This window comes from Oncorhynchus kisutch, linkage group LG2 (assembly GCF_002021735.2).
Source record: "Oncorhynchus kisutch isolate 150728-3 linkage group LG2, Okis_V2, whole genome shotgun sequence".
NCBI classification, from domain to species: Eukaryota; Metazoa; Chordata; class Actinopteri; order Salmoniformes; family Salmonidae; genus Oncorhynchus; species Oncorhynchus kisutch.
This window is the reverse complement of record NC_034175.2, coordinates 48,125,026-48,152,680: the sequence shown is the minus strand read 5'-3', so window position 1 is coordinate 48,152,680 and position 27,655 is coordinate 48,125,026. Positions and strand designations below refer to the sequence as shown.

The 27,655-nt window shown below is 41.6% G+C and overlaps 1 protein-coding gene across 2 annotated transcripts in view; it reads right to left on the bottom strand.

Moving 5' to 3' along the window:
• Positions 1-9,046: 9,046 nt before the first annotated feature.
• Positions 9,047-27,655, bottom strand: part of LOC109902686 (transmembrane protein 163) — an 81,860-nt gene continuing 63,251 nt past the window's right edge. For both annotated transcript variants that reach the window (XM_031796244.1, XM_031796237.1), the window contains exons 3-8: positions 25,696-25,739; positions 24,990-25,081; positions 23,990-24,086; positions 12,291-12,402; positions 11,086-11,227; positions 9,047-9,840 (exon numbers count right to left, since the gene is read on the bottom strand). In XM_031796244.1, the coding sequence (XP_031652104.1) occupies positions 9,780-9,840; positions 11,086-11,227; positions 12,291-12,402; positions 23,990-24,086; positions 24,990-25,081; positions 25,696-25,739 (548 nt within the window). In that variant the 3' untranslated portion in view covers positions 9,047-9,779. The remainder of the gene's footprint in view (positions 9,841-11,085; positions 11,228-12,290; positions 12,403-23,989; positions 24,087-24,989; positions 25,082-25,695; positions 25,740-27,655) is intronic.

Genomic DNA, 27,655 nt, shown 5'->3' with positions numbered 1-27,655 from the left:
TGTTTCCATGAGAACACTGTATCAACATTGTGTGATGTGTTGGTTGTGAAGCCAAGTCACACCATCGTATCTGCGGGTTTGGATTTGAATGTAATGCAGAACAGCAATTAAGGTAGAGCAATGAGGCTGTTCACAATATGAATGTATTCTGGCTTTGTGTGAATAATTGGGTCTTAGGAGATACACTGCCTATCATATAAGTATTCACCCCCCCATTGGATTCTTTCACATTTTGTTGTGTTACAAAGTGGTATTGAAATGGATTTAATTGTGATTTTTTTTGTGTGTCACTGATCTACACAAAATACTCCATATAATGTCAACGTAAAAAATAATGTAAACATTATTTTTACAAATTAATAACAAATAAGTAACTAAAATATATTGGTTGCATAAGTATAGATGTAACGGTTCTCTTGTGGTGAAGGAGAGTCAGACCAAAATGCAGCGTGATGATGATTCATGATATTTTAATGAAGGAAAAAACTATACATGAAGAAACTACAAAACAATGAAATGTGAAAACCAAAACAGCCCTATCTGGTGCAAACACAAAGACAGGAACAATCACCCACAAAACACTCAAAGAATATGGCTGCCTAAATATGGTTCCCAATCAGAGACAACGATAAACACCTGCCTCTGATTGAGAACCACTCCAGACAGCCATAGACTTTGCTAGATACCCCCACTAAGCCACACACCCAATACCTAACAAAACCCCAAGACAAAACACACCACAATAAACCCATGTCACACCCCGGCCTGACCAAATAAATAAAGATAAACACAATATACTTCGACCAGGGCGTGACAATAGGCCCCTTTGTTATGGCAAGTTCAGGAGTAAATGTTTACTTAACAAATCACATAATAAATTGCATGGATTAACTCTGCGTGCAGTAAAGGTTGTCCTAACAGCAAACATTTCGGTAATGAGACAACTATCTTTGTAATGCTAAGTAAGTTAATACCACAATATTTTAACATTTCAATATCATCACTTTATTACACGTCATATTAATGGTTTTATAATCAAATAAAGAAGGCCGATATGGGAACTATATGCCGAGCAAAATTTGGTGAAGATTTTGTGCCTTCATTTTGTGCCTTCATGGGTGCAGTTCTAACAGCTAAAACCTCACTGTAGTAGTTATACTATTCTTTCTGATATTCCAAAGAAATTAGGATTCAAGGTATTCATTCTGTGACTTCTGACTGTCCAGCTTTTTTTTTTTCATACAACTCGATTACATAAATACCAACTCTGATTCAGCGGGGTTGGGTTAAATGCGGAAGACACATTTCAGTTGAATACATTCATTTGGACAGCTGATTAGATATCCCCTTTCCCTTTTCTTTCCAATGAACTGTGTGTCTTAGGCAGTGGCCAACCTGTTTCAAGCTAATTGTGTGCTGGCCTATGCTCCCACCTAGTGGTTAGAAGTTGGACACACAAAACATATTTGCACCCTAACTCGGTCCTCCTTCAGTTTTTGCCCTAGCACTACACAACCTTCTCCCAGTCAATCATGATCCAGTTATGCATCAATCATAGAGTCCGTCCTCAATCATAGAGTCCATCCTCACCTCTTCCATTACCGTCTGGTTCGAAATGCGTCTGCCGGCTCCAAGGGAAATTTGCTAAATCACCTGCCACTAGAACAGTTTCTTTCCCCCGTGCTGTGAGCATCACCAACCAGCCATCTGGACCAGAGACATTAAGAGACTATGCAGTCTATGCTGCACACTGATTGAAGCCATCTTTGAACTGTACACACACTGATATACACAACATTAAGAGCACCTGCTCTTTCCATGATACAGACTGACCAGGTGGATCCAGGTCAAAACTATGATCCCTTATTGATGTCACTTGTTAAATCCACTTCAAATAGAGTAGATAAAGGGGAGGAGAGGTTAATGAAGGATTGTTAAGCCTTGAGACAATTGAGACATACATTGTGTGCAGTATGTGTGCCTTTCAGAGGGTGAATGGACAAGACAAAATATTGAAATGCCTTTAAACGGGGTATGCTAGTAGGGGCCAGTCGCACCGGTTTGTGTCAAGAACTGCAACGCTGCTGGGTTTTTCACGATCAACATTTTCCTGTGTGTATCAAGAATGGTCCGCCACCCAAAGGACATCCAGCAGACTTAGCACAACTGTGAACAGGCGGGCCACAAACAGACAAATAACACCACAGTACAACAGTAGTGGGCAGAATGGCATCTCGGAACGGACAACTTGTCGATCCTTGTCACGGATGGGCTATTGCAATAGATCAGGCAAGAAGACGAGATTAGTGGGCACGCAGTCACCACCAATGGACAATTGAGGAGTGGAAAAACATTGCCTGGAACATGGCACAGAGAGCTCAGTATACTTGAGTGGCCTGAGCAGGGCCCAGACATCAACCCAAAAGAGCATCTTTGGGATGAGATGGAACGGCTGTTCACAAAATGAATGTACCACAGTCCTGTCTGCAGCAACATGTGTGATCTCATCGCATCAGCATGGACCAACATCCCTGTGGAACATTTCCAACACCTTGTAGAATGCCCCGGAAATTCAGGCTGTTCTGGAGGCAAAGGGTGTCCGACCCGGTACTAGGTGGGTGTACCTAAAAAACTGTCCAGTGAATGTAGATATTGCTATATTTTTACTGTAAATTTGTATATCCACTGTACATTTGCTCATTCTCTTACTGCTCTATGTTCACTATATCTATTTTGTATATAATCTACCCTAAGCCTAGCCATAACAACTAACACGAACCTAACTGTGTGTCAGAGGAGGCTGGTGGGAGGAGCTGTAGGAGGGGCTTATTGTAAAGACTGGAATGGAGTAAATATAATGGTATCAAACACATCAGACATATGGAAACCAAACGTTTGACTCTGTTCCATTTATTCCATTCCAGCCATTATAATAAGCCTTTCCTCATATACCTCCTCCCACCAGCCTCCTCTGCTACATGTTCACAACCCGGTTCAACCCTAACCCTCAACCACAGCCCTAGACCTAACTTCATGTCCACACCCTGGTTCAACCCTAACTCTTAACTCAATCACAACTCTGACCATAACCCTAGCTTCCTGTCCACACCTTGGTTCAACCGTAACCCGAGCCTCAACCCTAACCCTAGCTTCATGTCCACACCCAGGCTAAACCCTAACTCTAGCCATAACTCTAATTTTATCCATAACCCCAACCCTAACTTCAAGAAAAAAAGCTCATCTACAAAAACTGCTTTTAGAAGACTTGCAGCCCAATAATTGTATCAGCTTGTCTCTGCTGCCCCCTCTGTGGTTTACAATGGAAGTACAGGCAGCACAAACTCATCTGCATGACCTCATTGCCCGGAGTCTTCTCACTTGTCCATGGGGAGAAGAATTTGTATTATTATTATTATTATACTCCAGGTAATGCTTTTTCTAACACCGGAGAGAATTTCCATATTTGTTTTGTATTATTGAATTATTTGTATATGTATTTATCATTTCATTTGTTTTATTGTATTATTTAATTAAAATTTAAAGTATGCAAAGGTAGGAAGAAAGGAGTGACTCAACATTTTTAATGAATGAGCAGGATAAAACTTTATTTTTCAATAAAACGTTTCCTCTGTGACAGAGGTCCACATTGTCATATATATAATGTATGTGTCCTACATAAATATACATAGTGTTTACATCATATGTAATACCATTAAAATATTTACAATCAGACACATAATTCTACTCTCAAACTCTTCACAGGCGTATTTTGCATTAAGATGTGTCAAGAAGAGAGAGAGAGAGTGTGTGTGTGTGTGTGTGTGTGTGTGTGTGTGTGTCTTAGAAAAGCTGAAAAGCATGTTACTTTTAAAGATTAGGTTTGTGTCAGTCCAAGCAAAGCTAAGCAGTGGCTTGTATTGCTATAGTATAATATAACTTCATTAAATGATTAGTAGAAGGCATCACTATGATTGCACACTGTCTGTGAGACTGTGCTTTTGTATTTGTGTCTGCTTCCCCACCTTACCAGTGTGTTTATTTGTATACCTGTGTCTGTCTTATTATGAAGTCAAACGCATGGGCCAATTCATTCAAAGAGAATTGCTGCCATTTACATCCTTAAACACATATCTAGAAATGATTTCACAGCTTTGAATCGGGACTTACTGTAACAGAGATGATTAGCAAGAATTCAGCTTTACGAGACATCATCTGGCAACATTTAGGAGAAAACACATCCATACACTGAAGTCAATACAAAATCAATATTGCTTCTACAGCATCAGTCAATCTATCACATCTACAGTATGTTCACCTTACAATATACACAGCACAACTCAGTTGTATGACATCATACACTGGAATTAATACACTGACTGGCATGAGAGTATACATACCGTTTTGATTTTCCAATCCTTTTCACCATCTATAAATTCAGCTGATGAGACAGTTTGTCAGTGTTATTGTGAGTGTTATACTACACTTCTAAGCAGTAAACACGGACAAAATGTAACAATGTAAGACCAGGAATGATACTAGTAGTGTTATTATACATTATCAGAGCACAATCTAGTAGGTATACAATTTCTTTGTCTATTACAAATAATACGAAACACCTATTTATGTGCTTATCTGGATGGTCTAAAGTCTGTGCTTTTGTCATTTTGAGTCGTTAAAGACTTATGAGACTGTCATCTTGTGGGGGAAGGGACCATACAAATGCCTGTGCTGTTGGTGAGTTGAAAAGATGAACTGTGAACAGATCACTCTCAATCCTTGATATACAGTACCAGTCAAAAGTTTGGACACACCTACTCAATCAAGGGTTTTTCTTTATTTTTACTATTTTCTACATTGTAGAATAATTGTGAGGACATCAAAACTATGAAATAACACATATGGAATCATGTAGTAACCAAAAAAGTGTTAAACAAATCAAAAATATATTTTATATTTGAGATTCTTCAAACTAGCCACCCTTTGCGTTGATGACAGCTTTGGCATTCTCTCAAACAGCTTCACGAGGTAGTCATTTCAATTAACAGGTACGCCTTGTTCAAAGTTAATTTGTGAAATTTCTTTCCATCTTAATTGGTTTGACCCAATCAGTTATGTTGTGACAGGTTAGGGGTGGTATTCAGCAGATGGCCCTACTTGGTAAAATACCATATTATGGCAAGAACAGCTCAAATAAGCAAAGAGAAAAAAATTGTCCATCATTATTTTAAGACACGAAGGTCAGTCAAGCCGCAAAATTTGAAGAACTTTGAACATGTCTTCAAGTGCAGTCGCAAAAACCATCAAGCGCTATGGTGAAACTGGCTCTAAAGAGGACCACCACAGGAAAGGAAGACCCAGAGGTAAAAAAAAAATGTAATTAGGCAAGTCAGCTAAGACCAAATTCCTATTTACAATGACGGCCTACCCCGGCCAAACCCTGGCGATGCTGGGTCAATTCTGCGCCGCCCTATGGGACTCCCAATCACGGCTAGATGTGTCTTTGTGAGATGCAGAATAGGTGAACGGATGATCCCCGCATTTGTGTTTCCCACCGAGAAGCATGGAGGAGGAGGTGTGATGGTGTGGGGGTGCTTTGCTGGTGACACTGTCAGTGATTTATTTAGAATTCAAGGCACACTTAACCAGCATGGCTACCACAGCATTCTGTTGCGATATGCCATCCCATCTGGTTTGCGCTTAGTGGGACTACCATTTGTTTTTCAACAAGACAATGACCCAACACACCTCCAGGCTGTGTAAGAGCTATTTTACCAAGAAGGAGAGTGATAGAGTGCTGCATCAGATGACCTGGCCTCCACAATCACCTGACCTCAAACCAATAGAGATGGTTTGGGATGTGTTGGACCACAGAGTGAAGGAAAAGCAGCCAACAAGTGCTCAGCATATGTGGGAACTTTTTTGGTTACAACATGATTCCATGTGTTATTTCATAGTTTGATGTCTTCACTATTATTCCACAATGTAGAAAATAGTTTTAAAAAATATTTAAAAAATTGGAATTAGTAGGTGTGTCCAAATTTTTGAATGGTACTGTAGACATAAAGAAAATTATCACTTTACAAGTTTACAGTGTATCAACTCAAAGCGGAGCAGAACTTACAGTGTAAATATATTCTAATAATAATATACCATTTAGAAAAGAACAAATAGCACTAGAACAATTCATCTGTCAAGTCTGGCTATTCCTATTGGTTTGCTACAGCTAGAAGCCTCTATCTAAACAGTGTATTAAACATTTGTACACATTTCATGTTTTGTATTTACAATCATTTAGGTACAGTATACACGAAACGTGCTGGCATTACTGCTATGAGGTTTAAGCGAAGGTAAACAGTAAGATAAAAGACATTGCCTTTAATGATGATCCAATATGCTGTGAAGCAGATCACTGATGTGTAAAGATCTATGGCGTCACATAATATTGAATCTCTATGTTGGTAATTGTCCATACTGTCAGGACAGGCAGATGTTTACATTTTTGCAAAATAACTCAAATGTATCCCCATAGAATTAAGTGTAATTGTAAAACATGGCACATAATCACATCTATTGGCTACCACATGACATGTTAATAATTCTAATTTTGCTTAAAAAATTATGAGTACAATTTTGCAATTCAGTATTCACTACATACGTACACTACACTACCTGAACCAGTTACTTCTGTCTCACAAATAAGAGAAACACCTTGCCCTCAGTCTTTCTCTCAACTTCTACCGACAGATAAATATCTATAATTGTAAACACAAATATGGCATGCCAAGCAAATAAGCTGGCTAATAATGTTGTCTTAGTTTAGGAATCTGAGCATGTATGGCACTGAAACATATGACTATCAATTATATCGTCATGGTCATCCCAGACAAGGTAGTGGGGGGGATATAGTCATTATTATGACAAGAGTGAACACTGTTAGAACAAAACAGTGTGGTAAGCCTATCTGGGACAAGCGTTATCACTGTAGCTACCTAACCATTCTCAAGTTTAGATCACAGTGGAACAATAATTAGTGCTCCCATCTGGATAGGGATTGAAAAACGTGTGCGCTTTGTTTTCAGCTTTTCAGTGTGACACTGTAATGTCATATTTTTTTACTGACACTGTACCAACAGTTTGCTTTTTGCACTCAACCCTCAAGTCAGCCTTGATTGTGAACTAGTCACTCCCATGCTTGACAGTCAAGGTCTGGTCTGCTCTGGTGTGCTTTGCTTTGTGCATGTACAATACAGTACTCTCTATCTTACCACTGCTCTATGGGCAGCAACACTTCTCCAGATACTGGCCTGGCCCTGCTGTTTGGGCCTCTCTCTCTTTTGTTTCTCTGTCAAGTCAGAGAGTGGAGGACTGCAGTGGACTGACTAGACATAGTCCTCTACCATAGGGATAGATACATGTGATTTATCTCTGTGCCCTCTACTCCCACTTGGGTCGTGTCAGTGGAGAAGCACTGCAGAGGGCACATTCATTTACAATATATGACTCCAGCTGTGTGACCTGCTCACAGACCTACCTAGACTTCCACTCTGTATATCTTGTTTATGTACTATAGCTACATACAGTTGAAGTCTGAAGTTTACATACACCTTAGCAAATACATTTAAACTCAGTTTTTCACAATTCCTGACATTTAATTCTAGTAAAAATTCCCTGTTTTATGTCAGATAGGATCACCACTTTATTTTAAGAAAGTGAAATGTCAGAGAATTATTTATTTCAGCTTTTATTTCATTCATCACATTCCCAGTGGGTCAGAAGTTTACATACACTCAAATAGTATTTGGTAGCATTGCCTTCAAATGTTTTACATGGGTCAAACATTTCGGGTAGCCTTCCAGAAGCTTCCCACAATAAGTTGGGTGAATTTTGGCCCATTCCTCCTGACAGAGCTGGTGTAACTGAGTCAGGTTTGTAGGCCTCCTTGCTCGCACCTGCTTTTTCAGTTCTACCCACACATTTTTAATGGGATTGAGGGTCAGAGCTTTGTGATGGCCACTCCAATACCTTGACATTGTTGTCCTTAAGCCATTTTGCCACAAATGTGGAATTATACTTGTTGTCATTGTCAATTTGGAAGACCCATTTGCGACCTAGCATGAACTTCCTTACTGATGTCTTGAGATGTTGCTTCAATATATCCACATAATTGTCCCCACAACATGATGCTGCCACCCTCTTGCTTCACGGTCGGGATGGTGTTCTTCGGCTTGCAAGCTTCCCCCTTTTTCCAAACATAACGACGGTCATTATGGCCAAACGGTTCTATTTTTGTTTCATCAGACCAGAGAGACATTACTCCAAAAAGTATGATCTTTGTCCTCATGTGCAGTTGCAAACCGTAGTCTGGCTTTTTTATGGAGGTTTTGGAGCAGTGGCTTCTTTCTTGCTGAGCGGCCTTTCAGGTTATGTCGATATAGGACTCGTTTTTCTGTGGATATAGATACTTTTGTACCTGTTTCCTCCAGCATCTTTACAAGGTCCTTTGCTGTAGTTCTGGGATTGATTTGCACTTTTCACACCAAAGTACGTTCATCTCTAGAAGACAGACCATGTCTCCTTCCTGAGCGGTATGACGGTCCCATGGTGTTTATACTTGCACACTATTGTTTGTACAGATGAATGTGGTACCTTCAGGCTTTTGGAAATTGCTCCCAAGGATGAACCAGACTTGTGGAGGTGTACAGTTTTTTTTCTGAGGTCTTGGCTGATTTATTTTGATTTTCCCATGATGTCAAGCAAAGAGGCACTGGGTTTGAAGGTAGGCCTTGAAATACATCCACAGGTACACCTCCAATTGACTCAAATGATGTCAATTAGCCTATCAGAAGCATCTAAAGCCATGACATCATTTTCTGGAATTTTCCAAGCTGTTTAAAGGCACAATCAACTTAGTGTATGTACACTTCTGACCCACTGGAATTGTGATACAGTGAATGTGAATAAGTGAAATAATCTGTCTGTAAACAATTGTTGGAAAAATTACTTGTGTCATGCACAAAGTAGATGTCCTAACTGATTTACCAAAACTATAGTTTGTTAGCAAGAAATTTGTGGAGTGGTTGAAAAACGAGTTTTAATGACTCCAACCTAAGTGTATGTAAACTTAGGACTTCAACTGTAGCTTCTAATCTCAAAGAGCAATGGAGACTCACACACAGAACCATAGAGATCTGTGAAAACAGACAAGGGCAGAAAGTAGTGGCATGATTCCACCATTATAAATTATTCAGATTCTAACAATGCATAGGGATTTTGAAAGTCACAGAAGTTTATACTAATCAGGGTTGGAACATAAAAAAGGTTTGGGCAATATGAAAAGGATCTTGTGCCTCTCAAAATGCCAGGGGTTCTAGGTCGCTTAGCAACAGCAGTGGGTTCAGATACACATGGCAAACAAATGCTGATCGCTCTGGACCAGCCATTAATGCCAGCCTCTTCGTAATCCTTTTTCTCACCTCTTCATTCCCTCTTTCTGGATAGTAATAATGATGGGACAGGAGGTAAAGACAAATAGTTAGAAGGGGGTGGCTAGGTGGGAAAACCTTGATTGACAGGTTGGCCAACACGCCAACAACATCATAATGTCTTTTACTATTTTGCCCTCAGAGTCTCTCCAGGCTAGGGTGTGTATGTGTGTGTGTGTGTGTGTGTGTGTGTGTGTGTGTGTGTGTGTGTGTGTGTTTGTGAGATAGAAAGAGAGGAGGGGCGGGGAGGGGAAGGGGAAGGGGGTGCATCAGGTGTAACCCTGGTCCTAGGAGCGTTCACTCAAAGCGTTCGTAGTTCCTGGTTTGTCTCACCCGGGGTACCATGTCCAGGAGCAGTCTGAAGGGAGAGAAGACAGATATATTGTGGGATACAAGAGCAGACAAGATGTGTCATAAGACATTAGATGATTGACTGTGTATAATGTAAGATAAATACTTTATTTTCCCCATGGGGGAATGTGTGTGCATATGTGCACATGTCAATATGTGTTCCTATTTATGGCTAATCAAATCAAATTTGATTGGTCATGTACACGTGTTTAGCAGATGTTATTGAGGGTGTCGCAAAATGCTTGTGTTTCTAGCTCCGACAGTGCAGTAATATCTAACAATGTCACAACAATACACACAATACACGCACATTTAAGTAAAGGAATGGAATTAAGAATATATACAAATATGGATGAGCAATGTCAGTAGAATAGAATAGAATATAATACAGTTTATAACGGGTATATAATAGAATAGAATAGAGTTTATAATGGGTATATAATAGAATAGAATAAAATACAGTATATAATGGATATATAATATAATAGAATACAGTATATAATGGGTATATAATAGAATATAATAGAATACAGTTTATAATGGGTATATAATATAATATAATAGAATACAGTATATAATGGGTATATAATAGAATAGAATACAGTATATAATGGGTATATAATAGAATATAATACAGTATATAATGGGTATATAATATAATAGAATACAGTATATAATGGGTATATAATATAATATAATATAATAGAATACAGTATATAATGGGTATATAATAGAATAGAATAGAATAGAATACAGCATATAATGGGTATATAATATAATTTAATAGAATACAGTATATAATGGGTATATAATAGAATAGAATAAAATACAGTATATAATGGGTATATAATAGAATATAATAGAATATAATAGAATACAGTTTTTAATGGGTATATAATAGAATAGAATACAGTATATAATGGGTATATAATAGAATAGAATACAGTATATAATGGGTATATAATGTAATATAATAGAATACAGTATATAATGGGTATATAATAGAATATAATAGAATACAGTATATAACGGGTATATAATATAATATAATAGAATACAGTTTATAATGGGTATAGAATATAATAGAATACAGTATATAATGGAAGTGTGGGTGTCTGTGCATAATATGAGTGTGTGTACAGGTGTGTCATGTGACTGTCTGACATGTGATTGTCTGTTTACATTTGTGAGCGTGTCTGTGCGTCTGTTTGCATTTGTATGTGTGTGTGTTTGTAGGCTACATGTCTCTTACTTGACACCGTAAGCGAGGATGATGAGTCCGATGATGACGCCGATGGATCCGTCCAGGTACCAGACGTCAGGGTGGTGTCTGAACACCTCAGCACTGATGAGGATGGAGAAACCCATGATGCCCCCCACCATGGAGTTAAAAGCTACAGCCACAGAGAAGAACCACATCAATAACCACAAGAGGGAAAATGGAACATGTTGATTAGGCAAAGTAAAGGAGATGGGCTATAATAAATAACAACATCTACCTTTTCACATCTGATAAAACAAACCAGGTGTGTTCTCATTCAGCAGTCTGAGTTTATGTGCATGTGCATTTACCTGGCTATCATACAAATCTGTACAATGACGTTCCCTTTTCTTTCACTCTTTTAGAACTAAAATATACGAAGCTACTCTATTCTGAATATCTGACATGCAAAGCCAGTCAGTCAGAGTCAAACCTCTTTGATTATTCCAATGCCTGTGGTAACAGTGCAGGTTAGCTCCCCTGCACCCCCGAAACAGAGTGAAAGACAGAGACCCTTTTCTAACCAGTCAGTCATGTGCTTCGATCTAGCACCTGCCTCCATATGTGTCTAGTGGGAGATAAGTGGACGGTCTGAAAGCAGAACAGCAACATCAGGTTTATTGGATTGTTGCTGTGTGTGTTGTGAAGCCTGCGGGAGAGACAGGGTGGAGAGCATGAGACAGAGACAGAGACAAAAAACAATAAAGACAGAGATAAAGAGAGGAAGGAGTCTAGAAGGGGAGGGGGATGGAGGGAAGGGAAGGGGCGGAGCGTCTACAGCTGAACCACGTACACCAGTCGCCTCCAGCTCTTATTTATTACCATCATTTGTTTTTCCGCCTCTCTTCCATTTCTCTCACCTCTCTGGCACCAGGCCTTATATCTCTACTTTAATTGGCTTCAGTTCAACAAGGCATGCTGTGCAAGCCCTCAGTATTTGTGAGTGCAAGTGTGTGTGCAGTGTCTCTCTCTCTGTGTGTGTGTGTGTGCAGTGTCTCTCTCTCTGTGTGTGTGTGTGTGTGTGTGTGTGTGTGTGTGTGTGTGTGTGTGTGTGTGTGTGTGTGTGTGTGTGTGTGTGTGTGTGTGTGTGTGTGTGTGTGTGTGTGTGTGTGTGTGTGTGTGTGTGTGTGTGTGCACACGCGCGCGCGCATGTGTGTTTGGAATTTGGACATGTGAGTCAGTCTTTCCCAGCCTACCGTCAGTGATGAGGGCTCTACTGGTCAGCACTCTCCCCAGCAGGAACTTGAACACAGCCAGGATGATACATACAATCCCACTGACAATAGACACACTGAAGAGGAAGTCATCCTGAGAGAGAGAAAGTGAGAGGAGAAAGTGAGAGAGGGGAGAGAGAGGGGAGAGAATAAAAAGGGGAAAAAGTGGTAAATATAGAGTGATGAGTCAAAGGGTTACAGGGTGCTCTTGTCCTCAGCAGTATCATTAATATTGCACAGCCAGGATCAGAGGCCTGATCAGGTGCCTCTCCTCTCCACAAGGTCATTACATTTATGAGGAGCCTGGTAATAACACACTGCTTTACAAACACATGATACAGTATTGGAGTATTAGTAAAACAAAGAGATGACAATCAGCTTAGTGTAGACATGTTGTCTTGATGCAATATGCCACATATCTTGTTACTGTTAATAGGATGGTCAATTTCAGTGCCTTGTACATGGAGTAGGATTTATTTTTTATTAGATATAAATGTTTATTCTCTGTAAAACTCAATAGTGTCAATCTTGTTTTTTAGATTCTTGTTTTGTTAATGCGTCATTCTTTACATCACAAGCCTTTACACATAAGGTCAAACTGCAGTCTGGCATCAAAACTGAACAACACGTATTTTTGTTCCTCCCTCTAATGTGTAGATATCTTGTCTTCCCTTGACGTGTTCAGACTTAAACACCTACTGGCTGCGAGACTGTTCGGTGTGTGTGTGTGTGTGTGTGTGTGTGTGTGTGTGTGTGTGTGTGTGTGTGTGTGTGTGTGTGTGTGTGTGTGTGTGTGTGTGTGTGTGCAAGTGTGTGTGCAAGTGTGTGTGTGTGTGTGTGTGTGTGTGTGTGTGTGTGTGTGTGTGTGTGTGTGTGTGTGTGTGTGTGTGTGTGTGTGTGTGTGTGTGTGTGAGAGAGGGGGGGGGGCGAGAGAGAGAGAGAGGGAAAGAGACAGAGAGGGAAAGAGAGAGAGAGGCATAGAGAGGGAGATAGAGAAAGAAAGAGGGCAGGACAGAGAGAGAGAGGGAGAGATTGAGAGAGAAATGGAGAGAGAGACAGTGAGAGAGAAAGGGAGAAAGAGAGAGAGAGAAAGGGATAGAGAGAGAGGAAATACAGAAGGTGTCTTTCGTTCTCTTTCTTTCTTTCTGTTGTTTTCCCCTGGTTCAAATTAAAGGTCCTCTCCCACACAGCAGCTGGGAAACCAATATCCCTCCTCCATTTTTAATGAGGCTTCAAACTCACTGGGCACTCTGAGGGAGCAGTAGGGTGGACATGATAGGAATCACATCCATACACTGCTACACACACACACACACACATATATATATATATATATATATATATATATATATACACACCAAATGAGGCCATCTGCCTGATCACTCTCTACCCCCCAGTCCTCCCCAGTCTGAATTGGGAGCAATGACCCCTATCCACCATACTTGGTGTCTAACTAGGACCCAGGCCAGTTAATCCTGTCCGGTTGATGGATAACCTCTCATGTACATTTCTTACAAAATTCAGGCGTACGTGGAGATTGTAGGATTTGCATGTTCCAAATGATTAGGATTTATCAAACTGTCAACATATACGCATGTTTTTATTGATAAACAAGAGCCATGTTACAACCCCGCCTGGGATAAGGTCGCGCTCCGATCACCCAGCAATACTGTAGACTACCCATACTGTCATAGGCTACCGGTCTATTTACTTTCAGGCATGGTTGGCTATTGAATGAACAATGGATAAATGGTAGCCTAATATTTATTGTGTAGCAGAGGAGAGACATGCCCTGCAATATGATCATGATTTAGGCCCATATAATAAAAGTAAAATAAATATATTAGTCAACATGCTGCTATGTGATCTTCTTACCAAAGGCAAATGCATCTGTTTTATCATTAGGCCTACGTTTTAATGTTTTTATTAGCTTACCATCATTATAATTCCTGTGCATCAAACATCTCCATTTCCCCCAAAATAACTATATTTGCTTGATCAACCACTGGAAGTTGTATGTACGCATGGTCTGAGATTTGCGTGGAGATGCACACACTTTCTCTTCAAGTTCAAGATGTATAAATACCAACCTTTAGAGTTTAGGTTTAGAGTCTTTTTTGTGCACATGCCCCTTTGATAAATGAGGCGCCAAGGCAGATGTGTGTGTGTGGCTTGATGGAGACCCCAGGTGTAGGTTTGATTTGGCAACAGGCCCTGATATAGTATAGTATAGTATAGTATAGTATAGTATAGTATAGTATAGTATAGTATAGTATAGTATAGTATAGTATAGATGAGCCTACTGAGGAGAGACAGCTAAATTAGTCTTTGGACCAATAAGGCCAAGACATTGAATGAATCGAAGCTTGTTAAACTCGCTCCCATCACACTCATCCATGTTTAGAGTCAATGGAAGGAGGATGGAGAGGGATATCAACACATAGACATAGAGAGAAAGAGAGAGAGAGAGAGAGAGAGAGAAAGAGAGAGAGAAAGAGAGAGATGGAGAGAGATCTTTAAAAAGAGTTGGTGTGAGGGTGGATGTCTGTGTAAAGACAGATCTTATGGATCAGTTCAGTCACTAAATTGTATTATACAGCACCAAATTAACTCACATTATTTCTTCTACTTCTCTTACACTCTGCCGGAAGCTATGCCCTGAGTAACACATCTAACCAGACAGCTGAGGCTTACAAAGCTTAGACCACACAGGCCCTCTTCTACTGAAACAACCAGCCTACCAGCAGCTACCTAAACAGGAACCAAGAGTATTCTGGGGGCTTATTAACAAGAGGCTGAACAGAGAGAGAGATAGAGACCATTATGGTTGTGAGGTCTGGGGTCCACTCCCAAACCAAGACTTCACAAAACGGGAAAAACACCTAATTGAGACTGCATGCAGAATTCTGCAAAAATATCTTCAGTTTACAACCCAAAACCCCAAATAATGCATGCAGAGCAGTTAGGCTGATACCCGCTAATTATCCAAATCCAGAAAAGAGACGTTAAATTCTTCAACCACCTAAAAAGAAGCGATTCCCAAACCTTCCAAAACCAGGCAATCACCTACAGAGAGATAAACCTGGAGTCCCCTAAGCAAGCTGGTCCTGGGGCTCTGTTCACAAACACAAAAAGACCCTGCAGAGCCCCAGGACAGCAACACAATTAGACCCAACCAAATCATGAGAAAACACATAAATAATTACTTGACACATTGCAAATCATTAACAAAAAAACAGAGCACACTAGAATGCGATTTGGACCTAAACATAGAGTACACAGTGGCAGAACACCTGACCACTGTGACGGACCCAAAATTAAGGAAATCTTTGACTATGTACAGACTCAGTGTGTCACGCCCTGACCATAGAGAGACTTTTATTCTCTATGTTGGTTAGGGTGTGACTAGGGTGGTTTATTTATCTAGGTTGTTTTATGTCTATGTTGGCCTGGTATGGTTCCCAATCAGAGGCTGTTTATCGTTGTCTCTGATTGGGGATTATATTTAGGCAGCCATTTCTCTACAATTTTTTTGTGGGATCTTGTTTTTGAGTCAGTGCATGTTGCACCTCAGTACTGCACGGTCGTTGTTCGTTTCTTGTTTTGAGTTTCACATAATAAAGATGTGGAACTCCATTCACGCTGCGCCTTGGTCCGAGCATGCTTCAAAAAATCGTGACACAGTGAGCATAGCCTTGCTATTGAGAGAGGACGCTGTAGGCAAACCTGGCCCTCAAGAGAAGACAGGCTGTCTGCACACTGCCCACAAAATTAGGTGGAAACTGAGTTGCACTTCCTAACATCCTGACAATGTTTATAAATTCCCATGTCTATTGGGTGAAATACCACAGTGTGCCATCACAGCAGCAAGATTTGTGACCTGTTGCCACAAGAAAACGGCAACCAGTGAAGAAGAAACACGATTGTAAATACAACCCATATTTATGTTTAATTATTTTCCTTTTTGTACTTTAACTATTTGCACATCGTTACAACACTGTATATAGCCATAATATGACATTTGAAATGTCTCTATTCCTTTGGAACTTAGTGAGTGTAATGTTTACTCTTCATTCTTTATTGTTTGTTTCAATTTTGTGTATCCATTTAAAAAAATATTTATATTTAATTTAATTTCACCTTTATTTAACCAGGTAGGCCAGTTGAGAACAAGTTCTCATTTATAACTGCGACCTGGCCAAGATAAAGCAAAGCAGTGTGACAAAAACAACAACACAGAGTTACACATTGGATAAACAAACAGTCAATAACACAATAGAAGAATCTGTATACAGTGTGTGCAAATGAAGTAAGGAGGTAAGGCAATAAATCAGCCAATAGTGGCAAAGTAATTACAATTGAACAATTGGCACTGGAGTGATATATGTGCAGATGAGGATGTGCAAGTAGAAATACTGGTGTGCAAAAAAACAAAAACAAATATGGGGGTGAGGTAGGTAGTTGGTTGGATGGGCTTTTTACAGATGGGCTGTGAACAGCTGCAGCGATCGGTAAGCTGCTCTGACAGCTGACACTTAAAGTTAGTGAGGGAGATATAAGTCTCCAACTTCAGTGATTTTTGCAATTAGTTCCAGTCATTGACAGCAGGGAACTGGAAGGAAAGGCGGCCAAAGGAGGTGTTGGCTTTGGGGATGACCAGTGAAATATACCTGCTGGAGCGTGTGCTACAGGTGGGTGTTGCTATGGTGACCAGCAAGCTGAGATAAAGCGGAGCTTTACTTAGCAAAGACTTAAGGATGACCTGGAGCCAGTGGGTTTGGCGACGAATATGTAGCGAGGACCAGCCAACGGGAGCATATAGGTCGCAGTGGTGGGTAGAATATTGGGCTTTGGTGACAAAACGGATGGCACTGTGAAAGACTGCATCCAATTTGCTGAGTAGAATGTTGGAGGCTATTTTGTAAATGACATCGCCAAAGTCAAGGATCGGTAGGATAGTCAGTTTTATGAGGGTATGTTTGGCAGCATGAGTGAAGGAGGCTTTGTTGCAAAATAGGAAGGCAATTCTAGATTTAACTTTGGATTGGAGATGCTTAAATGTGAGTCTGGAGGGAGAGTTTACAGTCTAACCAGACATCGGTGTTCGCCTTAGCAATCTCACTAGGATAAAGACCTCCTCCATTCCTGCCATTATTGAAAAGATCGTGATACCTCACATCTCAAAATAGAGCTACTTAATGCTAGATCCCTTACTTCAAAGGCAGTTATAGTCAATGAACTAATCACTGATCATAATCTTGATGTAATTGGCCTGACTGAAACATGGCTTAAGCCTGATGAATTTACTGTGTTAAATGAGGCCTCATCTCCTGGTTACACTAGTGACCATATCCCCCATGCATCCCGCAAAGGCGGAGGTGTTGCTAACATTTACAATAGCAAATTTCAATTTACAAAAAAATATATGTTTTCGTCTTTTGAGCTTCTAGTCATGAAATCTATGCAGCCTACTCAATCACTTTTTATAGCTACTGTTTAAAGGCCTCCTGGGCCATATACACCACTCCTCATTGAGTTCCCTGAATTCCTATTGGACCTTGTAGTCATAGCAGATAATATTCACATTTTTGGTGACTTTAATATTCACATGGAAAAGTCCACAGACAAACTCCAAAAGGCTTTCGGAGCCATCATCGACTCAGTGGGTTTGGTCCAACACGTCTCTGGACCTACTCACTGTCACAGTCATACTCTGGACCTAGTTTTGTCCCATGGAATAAATGTTGTGGATCTTAATGTTTTCCCTCATAATCCTGGACTATCGGATCACCATTTTATTACATTTGCAATTGCAACAAATAATCTGCTCAGACCCCAACCAAGGAGCATCAAAAGTTGTGCTATAAATTCCTAGACAACACAAAGATTCCTTGATGCCCTTCCAGACTCCCTCTGCCTACCCAAGGACGTCAGAAGACAAAAATCAGTTAAAACCTCTTGGTGTTAGGGGGCAGTATTTTCATTTTTGGAGAAAAAAAACATTCCCGTTTTAAACAGGATATTTTGTCAGGAAAAGATGCTAGAATATGCATATAATTGACAGCTTTGGATAGAAAACACTAACGTTTCCAAAACTGTAAAGATATTGTCTGTGAGTATAACAGAACTGATGTTGCAGGCGAAAGCCTGAGAAAAATCCAATCCGGAAGTGCCCCAGGTTTTGAAAGCGCTGCGTCCCAATGACTCCCTATTCAGCTGTGAATGTACCATCAACAAGCTTACGCTTTCTAGGTATTCCCCAAGATGTCTACAGCATTGTGACGTAGTTTTACGCATTTCTGTTGAAGAATAGCCATAGGCGGCCACATTGCGTAAGTGGTCACATGGTGGCTCCGAGAGAGATTCTCGCGTAAAATACAGAGGTAGCCATTACTCCAATAGTTCCTAGTGAAAAACAAATTGTCCCGACAGATATCGAATAGATATTAGAAAAACACCTTGAGGATGGATTCTAAACAACGTTTGCCATGTTTCTGTCGATATTATGGAGCTAATTTGGAATATATTTCGGCGTTGTGGTGACCGCAAATACCGGGCAATTTCTAAGCCAAACGTGAAGAACAAACAGAGCTATTTCGCCTACGGAAATAATATTTTGGGAAAAAATGAACTTTGGCTGTCTACCTGGGAGTCTCATGAGTGAAACCATCCGAAGTTCATCAAAGGTAAACTATTTAATTTGATTGCTTTTCTGATTTCCGTGACAAGGTTGCCTGCTGCTAGCAAGGCATAATGCTATGCTAGGCTATGATAAACTTACACAAATGCTTGTCTAGCGTTGGCTGTAAAGCATATTTTGAAAATCTGAGATGACAGGGTGATTAACAAAAGGCTAAGCTGTGTTCCAATATATTTCACTTGTGATTTTCATGAATAGGAATATTTTCTAGGAAGATTTATGTCCGTTGCGTTATGCTAATTAGTGTCAGATGATGACAATGGTCCCGGACACGGGATGGGGTGTCACTACAGGTTAAAAACTAAAAACATTTCTCATAAGAAACTAGCTCCCTGGTATACAGAAAATACCCGAGCTCTGAAGTAAGCTTACAGAAAATTTTTACGGAAATGGCGCCACACCAAATCAATTCATGAACTTCTTTGAGGAAAAGATCATGATTATTAGAAAGCAAATTACGGACTCCTCTTTAAATCTGTGTATTCCATCAAAGCTCAGTTGTCCTGAGTCTGCACAACTCTGCCAGGACCTAGGATCAAGAGAGACCGTCAAGTGTTTTAGTACTATATCTCTTGACACAGATGAAAATAATCATGGCTTCTAAACCTTCAAGCTGGAAACTGGATCCTATTCCAACTAAACTACTGAAAGAGCTGCTTCCTGTGCTTGGCCCTCCTATGTTGAACATAATAAACGGCTCTCTTTCCACCGGATGTGTACCAAACTCACTAAAAGTGGCAGTAATAAAACCTCTCTTGAAAAAGCCAAACCTTGACCCAGAAAATATAAAAAACTATCGGCCTATATTGAATCAACCATTCCTCTCCAAAACTTTACAAAAAGCAGTTGCGCAGCAACTCACTGCCTTCTTGAAGACAAACAATGTATACGAAATGCTTCAGTCTGGTTTTAGACCCCATCATAGCATTGAGACTGCACTTGTGAAGGTGGTAAATTACCTTTTAATGGCATCAGACCGAGGCTCTGCATCTGTCCTCGTGTTCCTAGACATTAGTGCTGCTTTTGATACCATCGATCACCAGATTCTTTTGGAGAGATTGGAAACCCAAATTGGTCTACACGGACAAGTTCTGGCCTGGTTTAGATCTTATCTGTCGGAAAGACATCAGTTTGTCTCTGTGAATGGTTTGTCCTCTGACAAATCAACTGTAAATTCTGGTGTTCCCCAAGGTTCCGTTTTAGGACCACTATTGTTTTCACTATATATTTTACCTCTTGGGGATGTCATTTGAAAACATAATGTTAACTTTCACTGCTATGCGGATGACACACAGCTGTAAATTTCAATGAAACATGGTGAAGCCCCAAAATTGCCCTCGCTAGAAGCCTGTGTTTCAGACATAAGGAAGTGGATAGCTGCAAACTTTCTACTTTTAAACTCGGACAAAACACAGATGCTTGTTCTAGGTCCCAAGAAACAAAGAGATCTTCTGTTGAATCTGACAATTAATCTTAATGGTTGTACAGTTGTCTCAAATAAAACTGTGAAGGACCTCGGTGTTACTCTGGACCATGATCTCTCTTTTGATGAACATATTTATGACTGTTTCAAGGACAGCTTTTTCCCCATCTACGTAACATTGCAAAAATCAGAAACGTTCTGTCCAAAAATTACTTTTGTTACTTCTAGGTTAGACTACTGCAATGCTCTACTTTCCGGCTACCCGGATAAAGCACTAAATAAACTTCAGTTAGTGCTAAATACGGCTGCTAGAATCCTGACTAGAACCCCAAAAATGTATCATATTACTCCAGTGCTAGCCTCCCTACACTGGCTTCCTGTTAAGGCAAGGGCTGATTTCAAGGTTTTACTGCTAACCTAGAAAGCATTACATGGGCTTGCTCCTACCTATCACTCTGATTTGGTCCTGCCGTACATACCTACACGTACGCTACGGTCACAAGACGCAGGCCTCCTAATTGTCCCTAGAATTTCTAAGCAAACAGCTGGAGGCAGGGCTTTCTCCTATAGAGCTCAATTTTTATGGAATGGTCTGCCTACCCATGTGAGAGACACAGACTCGGTCTCAACCTTTAAGTCTTTACTGAAGACTCCTCTCTTCAGTGGGTCATATGATTGAGTGTAGTCTGGCCCAGGAGTGTGAAGGTGAACGGAAAGGCTCTGGAGCAACGAACCACCCTTGCTGTCTCTGCCTGGGTGGTTCCCCTCTTTCTACTGGGTTTCTCTGCCTCTAACCCTATTACAGGGGCTGAGTCACTGGCTTACTGGTGCTCTTTCATGCCGTCCCTAGGAGGGGTGCATCACTTGAGTGGGTTGAGTTACTGATGTGATCTTCCTGTCTTGGTTGGCGCCCCCCCCCCCCCCCCCCCCCTTGGGTTGTGCCGTGGCGGAGATGTTTGTGGGCTATACTCGGCCTTGTCTCAGGATGGTAAGTTGGTGGTTGAACATATCCCTCTCGTGCTGTGGGGGCTGTGCTTTGGCAAAGTGGGTGGGGTTATATCCTTCCTGCTTGGCCCTGTCCGGGGATATCATCGGATGGGGCCACAGTGTCTCCTGACCCCTCCTGTCTCAGCCTCCAGTATTTATGCTGCAGTAGTTTATGTGTTGGGTGGCTAGGGTCAGTTTGTTATATCTGGAGTACTTCTCCGGTCTTATCCGGTGTCCTGTGTGAATTTAAGTATGCTCTCTCTAATTCTCTCTTTCTCTCTTTCTTTCTCTCTCTCGGAGGACCTGAGCCCTAGAACCATGCCTCAGGACTACCTGGCATGATGACTCCTTGCTGTCCCCAGTCCACCTGGCCGTGCTGCTGCTCCAGTTTCAACTGTTCTGCCAGCGGCTATGGAATCCTGACCTGTTCACGGGACATGCTAACTGTCCCAGACCTGCTGTTTTCAAATCTCTAGAGACAGCAGGAGTGGTAGAGATACTCTTAATGATCGGCTATGAAAAGCCAACAGACATTTACTCCTGAGGTGCTGACTTGCTGCACCCTCGACAACTACTGTGATTATTATTATTTGACCATGCTGGTCATTTATGAACATTTGAACATCTTGGCCATGTTCTGTTATAATCTTCACCCGGCACAGCCAGAAGAGGACTGGCCACCCCTCATAGCCTGGTTCCTCTCTAGGTTTCTTCCTAGGTTTTTGCCTTTCTAGGGAGTTTTTCCTAGCCACCGTGCTTCTACAACTGCATTGCTTGCTGTTTGTGGTTTTAGGCTGGGTTTCTGTACAGAACTTTGAGATATCAGCTGAGGTACGAAGGGCTATATAAATACATTTGATTTGATTTGATCTAAGTATTTATAGTTGTCAACATATTTTAAGTCAGAACCGTCCAGAGTAGAGATGCTAGTCAGGCGGGTGCGGGCAGTGATCGGTTGAAGAGCATGCATTTCATTTGACTATTATTTAGGAGCAGTTGGAGGCCACGGAAGGAATGTTGTATGTTGAAGCTTGTTTGGAGGTTTGTTAACACATTGTCCAAAGAAGGGCCAGAATGAACAGGATATATGTACAGTTGATATTTCACTTGCTTTGGCAATGTCAAAACGTGTGTGTTTCCCATGCCAATAAAGCCAATTGAATTGAATTGGAGGGAGAGAGAGAGAGAGAGAGAGAGAGAGAGAGAGAGAGAGAGAGAGAGAGAGAGAGAGAGAGAGAGAGAGAGAGAGCTGAAACGTCAAAACGTGTGTGTTTCCCATGCCAATAAAGCCAATTGAATTGAATTGGAGGGAGAGAGAGAGAGAGAGAGAGAGAGAGAGAGAGAGAGAGAGAGAGAGAGAGAGAGAGAGAGAGAGAGCTGAAATACTGCAGATATTTTTAGATTGTGCTTGCATGCGCCAGAAGAAGAGCCAGTGATGGGCCCTCCCCGGACTTGCATATCCTCCTGAGCACAAGACTCACTGGCTTGATTAACATAGCAGAGCTGCTGGTTCAAACAGATATCCCCTCACAGGCACTCATCTCAAACTATCACTCCTCCCCCCGCTCTGATTCTGTCTCTCTCTACCTCTCATTTTCTCGCTCCTTCTCACTGCTTCCCTACCCCCCCCCCCCTTCGCACACAATTTCCTCTATTCCCCAATTCACTCTCCCTCCCTCTATTCCTATCCACCCACTCTCTCTCGACCCATTTCCCTCTCTCCATCTCTGTCCTTACAACAGAGATCAAGGCTAGGCTGGGCTGTAGGTCTGTACTTCCTGACGTGGTAATGTGCAGCTAATTGGTCGTTTTCAGACCAGTGGGTACATCGCACAGCAGCTGTTGGCACTTTGTTGCCATGGAGCAGACTTAAAAGACTTATCAGTCCTTCTGCTCCACTGATTACAGGTGTCGGCTCCAAATCAGAGAGCGAAACCACTAATTTACAAACCAATACAGCAAATAAGGAAGAGAGAGAGAGAGTGGAAGTATATTTGCATTCATTCAAACATTGCAGTAACACATAGGATATGTGCAAATTGTGGACTTAATATATAAAGAAAGAAATTGTAAGGGCTAAATCTGAAAAAGTGCTAATTCTGCTCTCATAGCTGCTAGTGCATAGTGTATCTAGTTGTCTACCTAGAATGGAAATCTCTGAACAGTTGTTTTGATTCGGTAACTTTAGTCCTGTTGATGTTTTTGATGTTTACTGCAGCATCAATCTACAGAGGTGTAGGAAAGGTTGCATTGCCTGGCAACAGTGAAATGAGACTATTCCGGGATTAGTGTCATAAACTAGTCACTATTTTCACTGCTTCCTTTTCCTCGCCTTTACTTCAGCAGCTCTTGCACTCCATCACATGGGCAGGTGAAACAGAGAGAGACAGAGGAACCAGCGGCATTCGTTGACGTCACAGGCACAAACTGGGGCTATAAAAAGCCACCTGCCAGTACATACAGTATAAAACACGGGGAAGACTTTGAGAAATACAGGTTATGTATCGCCCTATGATTGTGTGTGTGTGTGTGTGTGGGGGGGGGGGGGGGGGGGGGGGGGGGGTCTCTCACCACTTCTGGAAGCAGCTTGGTGGCCAGGTCATGGATTGCTTTTCCTAGAATACACAGGGAGGACAAGATGAAGACCACCCCAAGGACCACGCACGCTCTGTGGACAGACAGAAATCAAGTCTTAGGGCTTCTTTCATTGTCATCCTCCAGTAAAATTGGAAGCAAAAAATATTCACAAAAACATATTTGTAAGTTCTTTTTTTTTCTTTTTTTTTGCTGCACCTCACTGTGATACACTTAAATCCTGTAGACTATTGGTTCTCCAGGGAGCCATAACTGATTTTGAATGCTACTTTAACACAGGTGTAATCAGGCATAGAGAGGCAGAGGAGATCTGTTCCATTTAAATAAAAGTGAAACGCGTCTGTTCTCTGGGTTCCTGGCTACGGTTACAGCAGCAGCTTCACAGCTCAGTACTTTGGCGCCAGAGAAAGATGTTTGCTTCCTCTGCCATTTCTTCCCCATTTATCTCTCATTTTGACACTTCCGCAAAGGAGGAATGAGAATGTCTCCATCCATCCCTCCCTCCCTCCACCTCCATCCCCCCTTACAGCAGGCGGGCATAAGATGGATGGTAGATGGGCGGCATTGTCCTTTATCATTGTAGCGCCTGCAGTGCTGAGGAAGTAGCTGTGACATGCCAGAACAAGGCCGTCAACCAGGAACAAGATGTAAACTGGGACGAACCCCTGTATTACTGTGGAAGATGTCCTGTATCATTGTACACTGGGAGAGATATACTGTGCCTGGATGTGGCTGCCTGGACTAGAAATACATTTAATGTCTCAACAGCTCAATAATGTAACGTATGAGACACACTGATATAGAGTCGAGCCAAAGGCAAAGTACAAGGCAGGTTTCTGAAGATAATAACCCAGTAGGCTACTAGAGGAGGGAGAACTGTTGCTACGGTGGTGTACATGGAATGTTCTAATAGGGAACACCATGTAACCTGTATGTTCAATGAGATGAATATGAATGTTGCACCCGTTTCACTCACATGTACTCCCTATGGGCGGAGTGGACAGCTGCGGCATTGCTATAGCGCCACAGCACGATAATCGAAGATAGCACGTCCAACGTGGCGTCAAACTGCAAAGACAGACAACCTGCGATTAGGCCTCCAGTGAGGATACATCAAATAACAAAGTATATAGTACATTCAGGAAAACACTCATCTCTAGTCCCACCTCCCATTCCCCCCTACTTAAACTCCATATGCTCTACTAATAGACTAGGCTGGTTACTGGACAGTAGGATACAAATCCCCATTCAAATCAGTCAATTTAAAATAGAGATATCTGCATCAAATAAACCCATCCGCCGATGTCGCACTTCCACACCTGTGGTGAAAAGTGACAGAGCTAGAGTGGTGTATGTCAGACCATGAGACAAGCAGAAAATCGGTCTTCTCACAAAATACTTTAAATCATCCAGCTCCTCATTATCATCCATTATCATCCATGTCTAATATGCAGACTCTCTCTAGTAACCTGTTCTCGTTTACCTGACATGACATGATAGCTTCTTTTATAGCATCCTAGAGCTTCCCACAGTATCTGTGGGGATATGTCTGTTATCACACAGTGTTCTGATGTGCTGTTACCAAGGAAACAATGGCAGACAACTTGCATCTGATCCCCACCAGAGTTAATAAATTAACACCATGACTTTATGACTAATTAATAAGTATAAATGGAACTCACTGCAAATCCAAATGCTGATGCGCTGTGTCTCATGAACGAAACAGCTAGAGAGAAGAGAGAGAGAAAGAGAGAGAGAGAGAGAGGGAGAGAGAGAGAGAGAATAAATGAATGCCTGAGGAACAAAATACAAAGGATTCTAACAGCAAAAGTAATGATAACAGCAACATCCGTGTAAATATTGCTATTTCAAACACAGACAAACACACGTACACACGGACACACACACACACACACACACACACAGACACACATAAATCATTTTTGTTGTGTAAATAGTTTAGTATTTTTCAGGATCAAAGATCAAAACACTGATAACCTATTCTGTTTGTACATAATTCATTTTATCAGCACACCTTTTAAAGTGTAGCTTGAATTTGAGGAGAATTATTCAGAGATTAGCACTATACTGTAATAATCTCTGAGCAAAAATGGTATGGATTTTTAAACAGCTATAATCCTACACAAGGAAGGTTTGAAAGGCATAGAGGATAAAGATCTGTTAACACGTTCCATTTGATTTCTCCTCAATACTGGATTGTTAGAGTTGAGAATGTAACAGAAGATTATCCATCAAAGCATCTTATACATTTGTAGCATTTGACTCATCAGGCACTTAATGGTTATAATAACAAGCTTGATTCATCTGATTCTGGCCCAAATTCTCCATATTCTCTCCATCCGTTTCTGTTCATTCCGTCCTTGTGAAGCTGGAGGCTTTTAAGTTTCCTATGTGATGCGTTCGTTTTCAGGGCGGTAACAGTCCCACGGGGCGCCCTGTCGCTAGGCAGATCACCATGGAGACGGGCAATCTGAGTGCGAGCTGAGCTGGAGGAGAGTTTCAACAGGGCTTTTATCTCAGTCTCTCTATCTTTGATCCACCAATCAATGGCTGCCATGGAGGCTATGGTGTGACCTCTCTGGTCTAGGTCTTAAAAGGCTTAAAAAGGGTCTGTGGCGTAGGGGACCATGGTGACAGACAGACCCATGACGCGTGATGCTAAGATGCTCTGGCAGACTGGCACCATATTAGAACTACCAACTTCCTCTTATCCCCTCAGTCAACACCGTAGGCCGGGTCGATGCAAATAACACAAACAAAAAGGGATCTGCAGGACAGTCTGACAGTCCAACAGTCAAGTGAGAGAGAGGAACAAACAGGCTCACTCCTGGTGACAGCTGGTCTGCTAGCTGCGGCAGCAGTACAGCGTGAAGCAGGATGAGTGGATCTGCTGGCTGTACTGTCAGCATCCAGTCCTGTACAGGGAGCCCTTAGGTTGTTCTCTTCCCAAGCCGTCTGGAGGCTGGATCAAGGCACCAGGACGCCAGCCAACACAGCCTGCCAAGGGCTGCCAAAGCTCCGCACTCTCTTCTCCCAGACCAGGATGCATCCCAAATGGCACCCTATTCCCTACATAGTGCCCAGAATGTTAGTCTGCCCTGCAAGCACAGCACCCACACTAACAGACAGACTCACTACTATTGGCACTGAACCACGCAGCCACATACATAAATGCACTCATTCAGAGTGAGTGCAGATACAGAACCCAGAACAAGACAAGCAATACAGCAGGTCACTACAGTGATGCTTATCATTAGCCTGGGCACTGACCAGCACAGCAGTTAGCCTATAACAAAAGCAATGGTGTATTTGTTTCAGCACAAAGTGGGATCATTAATCCATGCATTCATTTCCACAGAGAACACACTGTGTGGGGTAATGAGGAGGGGCAACAGGGATACAGAGACAAGAGTCACTTCCATGCTGGTGAAATGGGTCAGGGACCAGGGTAAGCCTGGAAATGTGACTGTCTAGATTCCAGAGCAATGACCACGGGTGAGGGAGGGATGGGGCTAGTGTGTTGGGTGATGGGGCGAAAAAGTATTGAATGATGCTAATAAGTGTAGCCTTTTATCCAGCCAAGGAGTCAAAGAAGTATAAGCAAAAACTTGAGCTGGATAA